General features: G+C 44.9%; 1 protein-coding gene across 1 annotated transcript in view; it reads right to left on the reverse strand.

Annotated features, from left to right (window-relative positions):
• Positions 1–243: 243 nt before the first annotated feature.
• LOC144138847 (cytochrome b-c1 complex subunit 2, mitochondrial-like) overlaps positions 244–15,978 on the reverse strand; it is a 42,510-nt gene continuing 26,775 nt past the window's right edge. Inside the window, exons 10-13 of the mRNA XM_077671341.1 lie at positions 9,231–9,311; positions 4,305–4,378; positions 1,578–1,731; positions 244–468 (exon numbers count right to left, since the gene is read on the reverse strand). Of these exons, the coding sequence (XP_077527467.1) occupies positions 382–468; positions 1,578–1,731; positions 4,305–4,378; positions 9,231–9,311 (396 nt within the window). The 3' untranslated portion in view covers positions 244–381. The remainder of the gene's footprint in view (positions 469–1,577; positions 1,732–4,304; positions 4,379–9,230; positions 9,312–15,978) is intronic.

The following is a 15,978-nucleotide window of genomic DNA, read 5'->3' on the forward strand; positions in this document are numbered from 1 at the left end:
GAATTATTGACATTTAGAGCGAATGACATTTGCTCTAAATGTCATTAGACCTGGCATGTGACAGCGGTATTACCTTGATTACCAGTGGACCTATTGGTCCTAAAAATGGAGGCCACATCTCGGAACTTTGATCAGAAATAAGAGCTCGGTTTGAAGTAAGCTCGTGTCTCATATTATTATCTCCTTTGTTGCCCTGTTTCCCCATAGTCCGAAATGAATGATGAACACAACACATTGCCAAAATTTCCGTTTCAGCGGAAGCGAACTGTGGGCCACAAGATGGTTTATTCACACATCCTCGCTACAAGCACTCTCTTGGCTTGGCTTGGATAGCACAGGGACGCAGCCACTAACAATCCGAGACTACCAAAAGCCAGTGCTCTAGAGGAGTTCATCCAAGTGCGGGGTCTTGTGCAGGCGTCCAATGGCGGCCATCGCTGGCTTGGCCTTGGACACACGAGCAGCCACCTGGTGGGCGAAACGAAAGAACAGACGATAAGTCGGTAGTTACTGCCAAAAGTATCCAAGCAGATGATGTGCACATATACAGGACTTATATTCCGTGCCTGTACTTTGTGCACTTCTTTCATACAATGAAATAAAAGTAGAGTAGTCTTTCGTACAGTATAGACTCGTTAACTCGAACTACAAGGGGAAGTCACCTCAATTCAAATTAAAGTTTGCACAAATGAACACGAAGAATAACAACTTTACCCCGTGATGGAAGAAGCAGTAAGCTATTCCAACAATCTGATGCTCAAAAAAGTCTGTGATTGCAGTCTGCCCTATGTTCTTGAGTGCGACAGCCAGCGCTTTCTGCTCCAAGGAGCGAATGCAGTGGAAGCCCTTCTCTTTGCCTTCCTCAAAAGTAAACAAAAGAGAATCTGCACTCCATCCGGCCTTTGTGGACAACCACAGTGGCACTACGTCCTCTGCCTTCTCATCGTCACCAGCAGCAACAGGCTCTGTGCTTCCAACTTGAGAACTCTGCCAGCGCACCACACACACCAGGGCATTCCCGTTCATTGATGCAGTCCACAAAAAAACAAGTCGTCCATAAAGTATGCATGGGCCTTTAAGATCACATTTACCCGATTTTATCTCCTTTCTCCGTGTTCTAAGTGACACAGCCTCACGTGCAGGCGGCAGGTGGGTTTCCCTGGCCGTTTGTCAGGCGGCAAGCGGCCAGTGTGGTGGCATGTAGTACCAATTATCCGAGGTGGAATGTACACTCATTCGAACTAATGAACTTTTTTTATACATAGGTTTCTATGGAGGCTTGGTGGAATCATATTGTTTTTTCCGAATTATCCATAATTTCGAATTATTCAAGTTTGAATCACCAAGCTTTCACTGTAGTCTTTTTCTGGGCCTGTTTAAAAAAACTGGGCTTCATCCTATTCATTTTCTGCTCTTTCTTGTCATCTTCTTCCATGCTTTTTCTTTTTGCTACAAATTGAAACCAACTGCCTACACTTTCCATCGTGCAACTGCCTACACTTTCCATCGTGCAAAACTTTCCATTCTGCCACATTAATGGAGACGACGTGTGGCATGGGCATTCTTTTGGCACTGACCGTGGCGACATCTTGGGTGGTGACGGCGTCGATGGCTTGCACGAGGTCATCGTGGCGCCAGGGCTGGCCCGAGCGAGACTGGTGCACGCCCATCTCCACTGCCACGTCTGTCTGGTTCTCCCGACCGTACAGCAACGCCGCCTTCAGCCTCTGCCTGCAGGGACAATGAAGAAACGCGAGCGCAATGACACACTGACCCTGACATTCCCCTGCCTGGCTAGCTTTCTCACCCACTGAGTGAGAGCTTAGAGTACCTCGCAATACCAGCCAATCCAGGGCTATGCAGAAAGGTACTTCTTGTGACTGGAAAAACTATTCCAAGTACATGGGAATGGCTTTGGCCTGGCTACGTGGAGCCGTTGGTTTTGGTTCGCTGGTTCGCAAGAAACTTCTAACCCCACCAGCCAGCATTGATATGCAATGGGACGTGTTTTCTGTGATGTCTTCCCTTCATGAAGATCTGTGATTTTCACGTGCTAGCCAATTTGAAACCGGCGTTCCATGTTTTCTGGTCCGAGCCCGTAATTTTTATGAATGGTGTCCTAGATTTTGATATTTCTGCACATCTACAGCTTTTGGGTTCATGCATCGGTTGACTTTTATTGTTTTCGATAGAACTTTAGGTTTGAGGATTGTCAAATAAAGGTTTCCTACGTGCTGAATGTATCTGCCCTTCATTATTCAATGTTCAATTAGATATACAAACTCAAATATTCTCATTCAGTTCGTATTAAAAAAAGTGGACATTCACACACCTCAACTTCTAACAAATCAATAGGCCAGAGCTTCCAGTTGCAACCTACATTGGTAATTTAGCATAGGAAAAATTACCAATGTAGGTTGCAACTGGAAGCTACGCTACCTTGCCTACGCTAAATTACCGATGGTTCAAGCTCTGGAGCGCACCCAACGATATTTCCATGTCAATGGAAAAACAGCATTTTGAAGGGAAAAGTATCCCTGGGCATCTAAGTCAGCTTACGTGTTTTAAAGGTGAAAACCCAAAAATACTTATCAAAGACTTCTTATAGCTACACTGTATTTGAGTCTCTCTCCCTTCGCTTTTGCATCATAATGTTATGGTAAATAATTACTTCTGCAAGCATAGTAGCGACACGTTCTTTGTGGCTGGTGTGCACCTGTTATACTATGCATCGCTACATTCCCTTGCCACCAACATGGCGTCGGTGCTGCCATACCGATTCATTCTTGTTCCGCTAGCGCTAATGCTTGTTCCTAAGGCGAATTCCTGGTAAGGCTAACTAATGGCAAATTCCATTGGGCGAACAGGAGCAAGTGCAGCGAGCAGCCAGAGCAGCACACGGGAGTAACGGGGACGTGTGCTTTCGTTCCGCGAATGAAACATTCGCGCTGCTCCGGGAGCAGTGAAAAGAGGGGGAGGGCAGGATGTCAAGAGTCATGTGACCAAACGTTTCCCGCGCATGCTTCCCAGAGCATTTCGCGCGCTCGTGTTGTCTGCATGCAGTTATTCTGCGCCAGTTTTGCCAGATACGTGCCGGTGGTTTTGTGTCTGCCTTCCGCATGGCGATGAATGAAGAAGCCGAGCGGATGTTCATGTTCATAATAAAGGGGTCACCATCGTGTCTCCCAAAAATTAGCTGCGAACGATAACAGTGTCCACCGTCTTTTCCAGATACGACTCTACCTTCGGTCGCTGCTCCGGCGGGGTGAACAGGTGCTCGAACATAAACTCATGCAATGTCAAATCGTCGTCGTCGTTGCTGCTGCTGCTGCTGTCCGATGATGAGTTTGCGCTTGAATCTGTGGTGCTTTCATCATCTAAAAGTAGCAGCATCGTCCAGACGGCCGCGCTTAGCTTGGATTCCGCCATTTTTCCTCCGCCACCCGGGGATAAAACGAGAAATGACGTAAAAGAGGTCATGTGACTTCCTCGGTGTTCCCTGTTACTCCGCCACTGGCGACGGAGCACCAAGAACTGCTCTCGGCTGTTCTCGGCGCCAAAAAAGTGCTCCTCCTTAACCAATGAAACACGACGCCCCGGCTCCTGCTCGACCACTGGAAGACGCCAGACCTCGTAAGAGCACTTTGAGCGCAGTTAGAAGTGCTCCTGTTTGCCCAATGGAAAGCTATATAAGGCTAATTCCGAAAGGCTAATTCGTGTTCCTAAGGCTAATGCTTACTAAGGCTAACTAAGGCTAATTCCGAAAGGCTAAATCCTTGTTCCTAAGGCTAATGCTTGCTAAGACTAACTTAGGCTAATGCCGATAGGTTAATTCTCGTTCCGCGGCTGGAACAATCACTCGTTCAAAGTTCACTGCTACCAATATGCTGATGTAGCATGGTGGTAACACAGTCAGCTCCCGCTCTTGCAGAACCAGGTTAAATTACCATACCAACTAAAATGTCTGTCTGTACTCTGAACGGTGGCAGCCATTTTTTTCATGGCGGTGGAAAATGCAAACTAACGATGGGAACAAGACAAGAAAACGAAGACGACACAAAGCGTTTTCTTCTCTTGTTTCTGTGGTTAGTTCCCATTTTTTACCACCATGACGAATTACCAACTCGCCCAAGCTTACGCTCGTGCAAGCCATTTTCAGTACCGGACAAAAATAATAACAATGCCCGTTTTTTTCAGAATGAGGTGCTTTAGGTTTTCAACTTTAAAAAAAAAAAAAAAACACCGCTTGCGAGGGAAAAAAAAACCCAGAATTAAAAAGGGGAGGGGTTCCCAAGGAAACTCACTTGGCCTCCTGTACGTCCTTGTCAGCCACCTTCTGCGCCACCGACCGAACCTGGCCCATCACTGCCTTCGTCAGCTGCAAGAACGGACACAAGGACGGGTCAGAGTGTGACACAGTGTTGCCAAGTCGTGTGGGAAATGTCTCACACTGCGGGAGGCACGAAAATTTGTTTCTGCTCAATGTACAACACGGGGGGAAATTTTTCTTGCCAGGTGAAAAATTTCTTAGGGGCACTTTTAAGGAGGATCATGGCTCTTAAAACAATTTTTTTAGATGCGACTGCATTTCATTCACTCGCCTTGTCCCTCCATACAGCATTGCTGTCTGTCCACACCCCTCCCCCTACACCATAAAGAAAAAAAAATAATAGTTAGCAGCGTCCCGTTTCGATCCCACGACCCTGTGGGCGGAACGCGAGGTACATGGTGCTCTACCCACTGCACCACAAAACCGAGACAGAATCAAATGCTACGAACGCGCCTTATATCCTTGACTCATTCAAACTACGTCAAGAAGCTACTGATACAACGCATGATGGGGCAATGATTAACACTTGCAATAAAAGAAAAGAAGCTCCCACTTACAGCAACAATGATGGAGTAAAGGCCGTTGCAACAGCGAAGGCCCAAGCATACCACTTAGAGAGATTGACAAAGATTGGCCAATAAAACATAATAAACATATGCGTTCCCGACATGTTTCATGCGATTTCAGAATCAATCCAACGGAAACACCAAGTGAACCCCACGATGCGTCACATCTACACAGGGTTTCCCTCGCGGGGGAGGTGGGCACAATTTTTAATTTTTAAGTAAACTCTGTGAAACTTGTCAGTCTTGCTGCTTTTTTCACCACTGATTTCAAATGTGGCACCATTTTGTCAGTCAGTCAATTAGTTACCAAGATAGTTAGAGATAATTAGACAGTTCTGGGGGAACAACAGGCAAAACAGTGTTGGTCGCAAAACTCCAATCTTTATATTTTCCAATACTATGAACCCCGGTGAGTGCAGTAATTTAAAGAATCAGTTTTTTTATGAATCGCTTGGAACTTACCTTACAGCTATATAAACTTGAGTGTTTGAAATGGGCACTCAAAATGGTTCCTTGCCACTTGTGCCACCAAAGTTTAATGAACTGTAAAATTAGTTCCAAGCGATGCAAAAAAAAATTGCTTTGATTATTGCATTCACCAGGGTTCATAGTATTGGAAAATATAAAGATTACAGTTTAATAAACAAGACAGAATTTGTCTATTGCTTTACCAAAAATGGCTAATTATCTCTAATTATCTTAGCAACTAATTGACTGACTGACAAAATAATGCCATATTTGAAATCCATGGAAAAAAAGGCAGCAAGACTGACAAGTTACACAGAGTTTACTTCGCAATTAAAGGAAGCTGTTTTAAGAGCACCCCCCCTTAAGTCTGCTTGCGTGCTTTGAAGGTGCAAGCAAGCCTGGTGATATTTATTAACGACCACTATATCGCTACCTCGCACTTGCGTTTGTTTTCATCACTTTTGTCTCTCTTTCTTTTGGCATGAATGAGTTCACCTTCACCTGGCTTCTTTTCTGCTACATCAAGTTGGTGTCTGTCTGTCTGCTTTCATTTCTACGTCTTACTGCACGAAAAACGAAAGAAAGCAGGCTGCCAGAGGCCCAAGCACCGCTAGAATTAGGGTTCTGCCCAAATGGTGTGCCCCCGTCCCACTCATTATCATCGCGCTCGGGTGTCCCATGGCCCACGCTACTGTACAACTATTCCATTTCTGATTCATAGTTAAATTTGTGAAGCGGCCCATTAACCCCTCAAAGCTCTTGATTTCGGGCCAATACCGCAAGTAAGCAAGGTACAACCACAACTTACGTTTTATGAATCACACATGTTGGGATAGCACAGTTGGTAGAGTATTGGGTTGTCATTGTGCAGGGCTGCGTTCAAATCCCACCAGATCCCACATTTGTTTTCCAATTACCCTATTTGCACAATTGCAATGCGCCTCCAATTACAGTGCGCGATGCAAATTTTGTTTAACTAGAATAATAATGCGATGCGATGTTTAACTAGAATAATAAGAAAAAATTACCTTACGCTGATTCTTTTACGCAGATTTAAAATTTGATTTTGGGAGGAGTTAATGTTCATGGAAATACTGCTTGCTGGTTTAAAGCCAATTTCGGCTTTGAGCCCGATTGCAGCGCGCACACAGTTTTGAAAGCTAATTTTAGCAAAAAAAAAAAAAAAGCGCGTATTACGATTGTGCAGTTACAGTACTCTTTACAACGGCGACCATTTTCTTGGCCAGACAAAAACGGCGCCTTTTCGCAGAACGTAAAAAGAACTATTGCCTCAAAAAAAAAGCGCGTATTACGATTGTGCAGTTACAGTACTCTTTACAACGGCGACCATTTTCTTGGCCAGACAACAACGGCGCCTTTTCGCAGAACGTAAAAAGAACTATTGCCTCAAAAAAAAAAAAGCGCGTATTACGATTGTGCAGTTACAGTACTCTTTACAACGGCGACCATTTTCTTGGCCAGACAACGGCGCCTTTTCGCAGAACGTAAAAAGAACTATTGCCTCAAAAAAAAAGCGCGTATTACGATTGTGCAGTTACAGTACTCTTTACAACGGCGACCATTTTCTTGGCCAGACAACAACGGCGCCTTTTCGCAGAACGTAAAAAGAACTATTGCCTCAAAAAAAAAGCGCGTATTACGATTGTGCAGTTACAGTACTCTTTACAACGGCGACCATTTTCTTGGCCAGACAACAACGGCGCCTTTTCGCAGAACGTAAAAAGAACTATTGCCTCAAAAAAAGAAAAGCGCGTATTACGATTGTGCAGTTACAGTACTCTTTACAACGGCGACCATTTTCTTGGCCAGACAACAACGGCGCCTTTTCGCAGAACGTAAAAAGAACTATTGCCTCAAAAAAAAAAAAGCGCGTATTACGATTGTGCAGTTACAGTACTCTTTACAACGGCGACCATTTTCTTGGCCAGACAACAACGGCGCCTTTTCGCAGAACGTAAAAAGAACTATTGCCTCAAAAAAAAAAAAAAGCGCGTATTACGATTGTGCAGTTACAGTACTCTTTACAACGGCGACCATTTTCTTGGCCAGACAACAACGGCGCCTTTTCGCAGAACGTAAAAAGAACTATTGCCTCAAAAAAAAAAAAAAAAAGCGCGTATTACGATTGTGCAGTTACAGTACTCTTTACAACGGCGACCATTTTCTTGGCCAGACAACAACGGCGCCTTTTCGCAGAACGTAAAAAGAACTATTGCCTCAAAAAAAAAAGCGCGTATTACGATTGTGCAGTTACAGTACTCTTTACAACGGCGACCATTTTCTTGGCCAGACAACAACGGCGCCTTTTCGCAGAACGTAAAAAGAACTATTGCCTCAAAAAAAAAAAAAGCGCGTATTACGATTGTGCAGTTACAGTACTCTTTACAACGGCGACCATTTTCTTGGCCAGACAACAACGGCGCCTTTTCGCAGAACGTAAAAAGAACTATTGCCTAAAAAAAAAAGCGCGTATTACGATTGTGCAGTTACAGTACTCTTTACAACGGCGACCATTTTCTTGGCCAGACAACAACGGCGCCTTTTCGCAGAACGTAAAAAGAACTATTGCCTCAAAAAAAAAAAAGCGCGTATTACGATTGTGCAGTTACAGTACTCTTTACAACGGCGACCATTTTCTTGGCCAGACAACAACGGCGCCTTTTCGCAGAACGTAAAAAGAACTATTGCCTCAAAAAAAAAAAAGCGCGTATTACGATTGTGCAGTTACAGTACTCTTTACAACGGCGACCATTTTCTTGGCCAGACAACAACGGCGCCTTTTCGCAGAACGTAAAAAGAACTACTGCCTCAAAAAAAAAAAAAAAAAAGCGCGTATTACGATTGTGCAGTTACAGTACTCTTTACAACGGCGACCATTTTCTTGGCCAGACAACAACGGCGCCTTTTCGCAGAACGTAAAAAGAACTATTGCCTCAAAAAAAAAAAAAAAAAAAAAGCGCGTATTACGATTGTGCAGTTACAGTACTCTTTACAACGGCGACCATTTTCTTGGCCAGACAACAACGGCGCCTTTTCGCAGAACGTAAAAAGAACTATTGCCTCAAAAAAAAAGCGCGTATTACGATTGTGCAGTTACAGTACTCTTTACAACGGCGACCATTTTCTTGGCCAGACAACAACGGCGCCTTTTCGCAGAACGTAAAAAGAACTATTGCCTCAAAAAAAAAAAAAGCGCGTATTACGATTGTGCAGTTACAGTACTCTTTACAACGGCGACCATTTTCTTGGCCAGACAACAACGGCGCCTTTTCGCAGAACGTAAAAAGAACTATTGCCTCAAAAAAAAAAGCGCGTATTACGATTGTGCAGTTACAGTACTCTTTACAACGGCGACCATTTTCTTGGCCAGACAACAACGGCGCCTTTTCGCAGAACGTAAAAAGAACTATTGCCTCAAAAAAAAAAAAGCGCGTATTACGATTGTGCAGTTACAGTACTCTTTACAACGGCGACCATTTTCTTGGCCAGACAACAACGGCGCCTTTTCGCAGAACGTAAAAAGAACTATTGCCTCAAAAAAAAAAAAGCGCGTATTACGATTGTGCAGTTACAGTACTCTTTACAACGGCGACCATTTTCTTGGCCAGACAACAACGGCGCCTTTTCGCAGAACGTAAAAAGAACTACTGCCTCAAAAAAAAAAAAAAAAAAGCGCGTATTACGATTGTGCAGTTACAGTACTCTTTACAACGGCGACCATTTTCTTGGCCAGACAACAACGGCGCCTTTTCGCAGAACGTAAAAAGAACTATTGCCTCAAAAAAAAGAAAAAGCTGCACTGGAGCTGTCCAAAATTCCAAATAAGAGACGGGAAATCCACCCACCTTGTCCATGTCATCAGGGTGTCCAGCCAGGGCAACACCAAACAGGCCGGTGTCGCTGTAGTTGATGTTCAGCGCTGTCGCCTGTGCACAAGAGGGCACTGGATGTTGGTAACGGCATTTCACACTACAGCTACGAGCCAATGTGTTTTTTCGACTGCCCAACATCACAAGCCTTGGCCAGAGTTCTTCAATGCTTCACTGGTCACGAAACTTCGGCGCTAGTTTCATATAGGGACCGCGCGCGCCACTACAGGCGCCACCGCCGCACGAAGGTCATCCAGCCGCCGCTTTCGCGGCGTATTGGTATGTATTGGCCTGCTCTTGGCGTGCAAACGCTCGCTGCTTTTGGTGTCTGTGCGCTGATTAAGTGTTTTTTTCGTAGTAGTTAGCAATGAATTGTCAAGTCATCACCTGCCTTCAATGGGGTTTTATTTTTCGTAGTAAACTACCGTAGACTTCGGCCGCGAACGGCAACGGCTTCTGCGTGCTCTGGCACAAGCGCTGCGCCGTCGTGTTTTCGGATTTTTAAATCTCTATTTCTGCTTTTCTTAAAGCAAATGTTGTAAATACCACACATACGGTAGCTGCGTAGTCACGGACTGCTGCGGGCCTATCGATAATACAATAAAAAAAACTGAAAGAAACCAAGTACGCGTCGTTCAGACTACGCTTAATGAATCCGTTGATTGCTCTGGAATGCACAGAACACTAAAAGAGATAGCCCAATAGTATTGTCGTTTCAATGAGTGGGTACATACTTGAGAACATCTAAAACCCTGCAGAAACGCGAAGGATCAAAACACGAAGAGACATATGTTGCACCATGTGTCTTTCCGCTTCCACACTTTGCAATTTGCAAAAACAGGAAGCGAAAAAAGAACAATAAAACTGATTTTATCACGTGCAACAAAAATTCAATGTTACGAATGGAGACAAATGAGCGTGGTCCAGCGTACAAAAATTTACTTTTTCGCGGTGCAATTTGGAGCACACAGAGGAAACAGAATATTGCCACGTAGCCAAGAACGACGCAAGGCTTTTCTGAACGCAGCGAGCTAGCGAGCTCCTGTTCTACAGAAGAATAGAATGAAACACAAACGTCGAAGAAGCAGTCCGCAGTGTGACGTGCACAGATGAACGTCAATAAAATGAGTTGCGAGGCGTTTGCTATGCATGCATTATTCTCGGAACGTTATTAATTTCAGATCCATGGAAATGGGATAGAGAACATTGTCGAAGAAACAAAAAAACAAGTTGGCGACAAGGTGGCACCCTTTTCATATCAAACAATATTGCCCGACGGGACGTACGACAAAAAGAGCAAACGGGTGCTCCGGTTGAAACGCCAGATAAGAAACCGGAATCGGCCACGCGCGGTTACAAAACAAACAAGACGAACCCTATGGGATAATTCGCGGAAATATGAAAAGTAAAAGCACAAGGACGTCCCAAAGCTTTTTTACACGCGAGCTTGAGCGCAAGGTAATACAAGTTTGCAAACAGGTAATGAAGCACCGCTATAACCTGACTGATATGACAAAAATCCGGCTTTAAGTTAGCCTTCTACAATTCTAGGTCCACGATGCTCTCAAAAGGGTGCATTGCTTTTTCCATTCTCACACACAGTGCATTTCCACGCACTGTCACACACTTATAATCGAAGCTGAAATCTCCCGTTTTTTGCCTTGGGATGGCGCGCCTCAATTTCTCTCGCAGCTCCCCGTCGCTCGGTCAACAGAACAAGGAAACATTTTATGTGGTATCGTTATACAAGGAACGACATCCCGGGACGCAACACATGTTAGGCATCGTCGTTGCACTACTTAAGTCGCATCACAAGAGCGCGAGATGCACGTTACATTTGTTTTCCCGCACAAAACAAACTCAACTCGCCGCGGCTCCGCCGTTCGGGCCAGTGCAACGCCGCCCGAGGAGTGACCTCAGTGAGAGGGTGGCGCCACCGCGCGGCGGCCAAACGCAGCATATGAAGCTCTCCCATTGAGTTACGGAGCAGTTTCGTGACCAGTAAAGCATTGAAGGACTCTGCCTTGGCTTAGAGCGGGCGTCCACGACGAAACAGCAGCTGCGGCCGCAACTGGGGGCCACTGACTTCAAAACAAACTGATAGCAATCTCACTGGACAATGAAAAATTTGGAAAGAAAAAAATGTGCGCATGTACTTTGTACAGCAGGTCCGCCCTTACCACCGCCAACCGACCAAGCCCGCCGTTGTCCCTTGAGCTGTGCTTCACACAGTCACTTACAGCAAGCACGCTCTGCTGTGAGAGAGGCTCCTTTTCGCTCCCTTCAATGTGCCGTTCCTTCTATGTGCCGTTCCTACTTACCACTGTCAGTAGATGCGAGAGTGTAGCTATGTCATCTGTAAGTGCAGCCAATATCTCTCCCTGTACTTCTAACTCCTCTCCAACCTGGTTCTTTTACGTACTCGCATGGGGTTGCACCGGAGCAGCACCGGAGCCATTTTCTTTATACATGGGACGGCCCGATTTGCCGACGGATATCTTGGCACCCGTAGCAGGAACGACTAGGTAATTTTTTCGCTTCCGATACCTAAATGTGTGGAGAATACAACGTTGGAAACAAATTTTTCAAGTGGAGGTTTTAAAAACCTTGGGCCATCCAGCAGATCTTCACTGCGCTTGAAAGGCATGGGCTCCGAAAAGGAGCTAGTGCTCAGTAGGGCTGCGAAAGGAGATGCAACGTTAGGCCGCGTTGAGGCGGAGCCGTAAATCGGCCCCCGCCTACTGCAGGATCTTTGTCACTAAAGTCTTTTCCAATCCAATCCAAGGTTTTAAAAACTTATTATTGTGTTCAACTGACACCACCTGTGAGCCATTTCTGGTTGAGTGTGGGCGGAATGAAGTTCAGTGTGTTGTAAAACGACCAAAAAAATAGCTAAATCGACAAAGTTCTTCCAATGTTGTATTCTTTAGTCATTTGTCTGACTAGACACGTGATAATCACCATTCTTTATGGAGTGGTTATTTTGTAATTGTGACCCAAAATAATGACAATTAATCACTAATAATCTCGAGAAATAATCAAGTTACAAAAAATCTAATTGCAGATTTGAAACCAGCACAAAAAACTCCATAATGCTGGGCAGTTTCATTAAAATTGGTAGGTAAATAAAAGAATAGCTCTAAGACCAGTTTGTCCCTTTAAGAAAAAGGGAAGCAAGAGCACTAAGGAATTCTAAGCACATAAAATAACAATTAGTGAGAAAAATTCGAACTGAGAAGCAAGAAAAAGAGATGCAAAGCTTGTCAGAAAAAACTCATATCCTGAACAGCCCTTTTAATGGCAGCAAGACAAAGTGGAAGCAAAGTGACAGCACGAATTATTTAGGTGAATTTTTGTGCCGACAACTTTCGTTTTAAAGATATAAGAATGAAAGTTTCCGCTAAAATCTCAGCACAAAAACAAGAGAAGACGGAAAGACATAACACGAGCGATGACTTATCTCGAGCCAGTCACTCGCCTGGTTTCTACGTTACGATTTCAATAAAGGATCCCCGACAAGGCGAAATTCACTCTCTCAGGTGAAAGTTGCTTTCCCAAGCAGTACTCACCCACCCACCTCTCATTCTGGAGCGCTTTCGAGAAACGAAAACAAAGAAATTTAAAGGGACTGTGAAGACGAAACGCAAGTTTGGTTTATTGAAAAGACCGCTGCGTCCCAATAACAGTGACACCACTTTTTCTTGCAAACTTCAATGCTGTGGCTTGCGTTCCATCCAGACGGAACGATATACAAGTGCTAAAGTTCCGTCCATACAAAACGGAGCGCAGCGGGTTATCCTTCCGTCCAGACAGAATACAATTGAGAACTTCCGTCCAGACAGAGCCGGCGTGAAATTTGTACATGTACAGTTCCCTCCAGACGAAAGCAAAACCAGCTGATTAGACGCCATGCTCAGTTTTCATATTTGGTGTAGGGGTTGCGCCTCGGATAATGGCACTATCATACTGGGTTAGATTCCCCCCGGACATGCTTTAATTTTTTTTTTGCGTGGTTGTGCCAGCGTTTTGTAACAGCTAACTTTGCGCCCCCTTTAGCAGTCGGTCTAAATTTTTTACTCAACAGAGCCAAGGCCGACGTAGCCATCGCTAGTTACGCCCGATGTACTGTAATTATTACCAGTGGTTAATTAACGGCGACTCAGGCTAGTCAGTGAGCGGAAGCGGTTTGGCCGGTTGGGTAAAAATAAAAAAAGACTGCTCTCAACGCGAGTTGTGTTTCCACTGGACGGAACTTTAGTGACAGTTGCCATTCCGTCTGGACGGAACTCGACACTATTCTCTTCGCGTTCCGTCTGGACGGAACTTTACCACTGGATATCGTTCCGTTCGGACAGGACGCTAGACACGGCAAACATGTAAGGGAGATATTACAGAAAGCAGATGGAGCAGAGGCAACTGCCCAACCACTTTTCAACGATTTCTATTCGACGTTACACAACCCTGCTTGAGCGATTGGTGGCTGCCGCCAAGAAAAGAAACATAACTGGGCGATTGCTGTGGGGCTCCTACTTCCATTGTACCATACCACTCGAACACTAGCACGCAGTTAATCCGCTGATAACTGCGCCAGGGGTGAGATGACATAAACAGATTTGGGAGCAGTTCTTGGAGCAGCGAAATCTCGATTTTGGAGCAGAAGAACCTCAATTTGGAGCAGCTATAACAACATTTATTATGTCATCTTAGGAGCCTAAAAAATAAAATTTTTGGCAAGTTGGCGGAAAGTGCACTTTTAATTCGCTTTTGAAAATACATAACCCTGCCACAGCATTCAGAGAAAGTTTTCTTTCTACCAGAGTAACACAAGGCACGAAGTGCACTACCTCTTTACAAAGTTTTTAAATTCTGAGGCTCTAATCATAGATAGCATAGAATGCCTTTGAAAACGTAACTGAAAAACTGAGCAACCGTAAGGCATTTTTATTATCATTTGAATACTGAAATTGTTATTTTTGTAATCCCAAGCTGCGCTGTGCGCGCAAGTATAGAGCCACGGCAAAAGTTGTGAAAAGCGAGGTGACAGTCGTGCCACACAACAGCCCCCTCCCATTTCAATCCCCAAGGGGCACGTTCACCACGATTGTAATTCGAGTACGTCCGGCGGCCGCATTCCTGATAGAGGCGAAAAGCGAAAATGCCCGTGTGTTCGAGATTTCGGCGCACCTCACAGATTCCCGGGTGGTAAAAATTAATCTGGAGCCCTCCACTGCAGCGCGCCTCATAACCCTGGTGTATCTTCGGAGCACTAAACTTCATAATCAATAAATCAATTCGAGTAACGCTTGTATGTTTACCCACCTCGCTTTTGACAATAAATTTCACTTAACCCTTTGAGGGTCACGGCCGTACATGTAAGGCATCGGCAAACACTTTCAAAATGGTCAATGACGTGCATGTATGGCATCGCTTGTATCTTTAAAAAGCGCGCCTTTTTCGCCAACTTCTCTTGCTTGGCATGTGCTGCCACACTTCGGAAATACGTCAAATTTTTTCCTTGCACCCATGGATCTTCTTTGTATCTTTTTATGATTTACTTCAGCGGCGCACCGGCTATCGCTTGCGCATCTGCTAACCAGGAGGCGCGCTGGGTATGGCCCTCCGGGCCATAGAGTTTCATACTAATATATACTAGAGGGAAATGTGTCGCTGCAGTCGCGGGCCGCCGTGGGCGGCGCCATTGCTGCTAGCGACGTTCCTCGACTACCTGGCTTAGCTAGCCATACGGCTTTTTTCTCTCGAAGCCAAAATTAACGAAAAAAAAGTAACATTTTTTTCTTGTTCATCGTACATTAAGCTTCTAAAAAACTACTGAGATTTCGGAGGTTCAATTTTATAATAACAAAACAAATTTCATGAAACATCTACGGTAATATTGTGGCTTTTTTGCAGCCACAGCCAACGTTTCAGCCTGTTCATGAGCCATGCCAAGGACAAGTAGAACGTACCTACCGGGTACATGATGGCACGCTCGCTGAAGCGCGGCTCCCCTAAACAGTGGCGCCAGATTTCCCTCTAGTATATATTAGTATGAAACTCTATACTCCGGGTGCCCGGAGGCCTCTCACTTCTTGCTCCTGCCACAGACTAAAGTCGCATGCGAAACTGATGAGGCTCATTTCTCCTTTTTTTTGTATTTTATGGGCGGTGCGCTGGCTATCGCTCCCGCATTAGGCCGCGCGCGTGCACCGGCTCGTTTCGGTATCGTCCTCCAGGCGCTTCCCGCTTTTTGCGCCCGCGAAACTGATGTCTATCTGATTTTGATTCCCTCAAAAGGCGCCGGCTTGTTACTCTCTTGTTTTTATTCAGAATTTTTCTTGTGTCACTCATGAATAAACCACATGTACGTAACAACACAAACGATTTTTTTGTCACTTTATGGTCACCCTAAAAAAATTACGATAATTTTTTCTCGTAATCGATTCATCAAAAGAATTTCAATCAGCAATAAAAAAAATCAACCGTGGGGGGTCGCATTTGGCAAAAAAATTCGACCCTCAAAGGGCTAAAAAGTCCCGTTATCGGACGCTGCTTGGACATTTCGCGGCGATATAGCCTGTGCCGCAACTTCTGTCGTGTCGGTCGTACCATTCTCACCGCTTGCAAGCTCGCTGTCAAACGCCGCAATAACTCGGTGTTATATAACACCGCAATGAGTCCAGAATTTTACTCCGTGCACCTCAACCAAGGACGAACTACGGCGAAG

Source organism: Haemaphysalis longicornis, unplaced genomic scaffold, assembly GCF_048455015.1.
Source record: "Haemaphysalis longicornis isolate Haplotype H1 unplaced genomic scaffold, Haemaphysalis longicornis Haplotype H1 scaffold_5, whole genome shotgun sequence".
Classification (NCBI taxonomy): Eukaryota; Metazoa; Arthropoda; class Arachnida; order Ixodida; family Ixodidae; genus Haemaphysalis; species Haemaphysalis longicornis.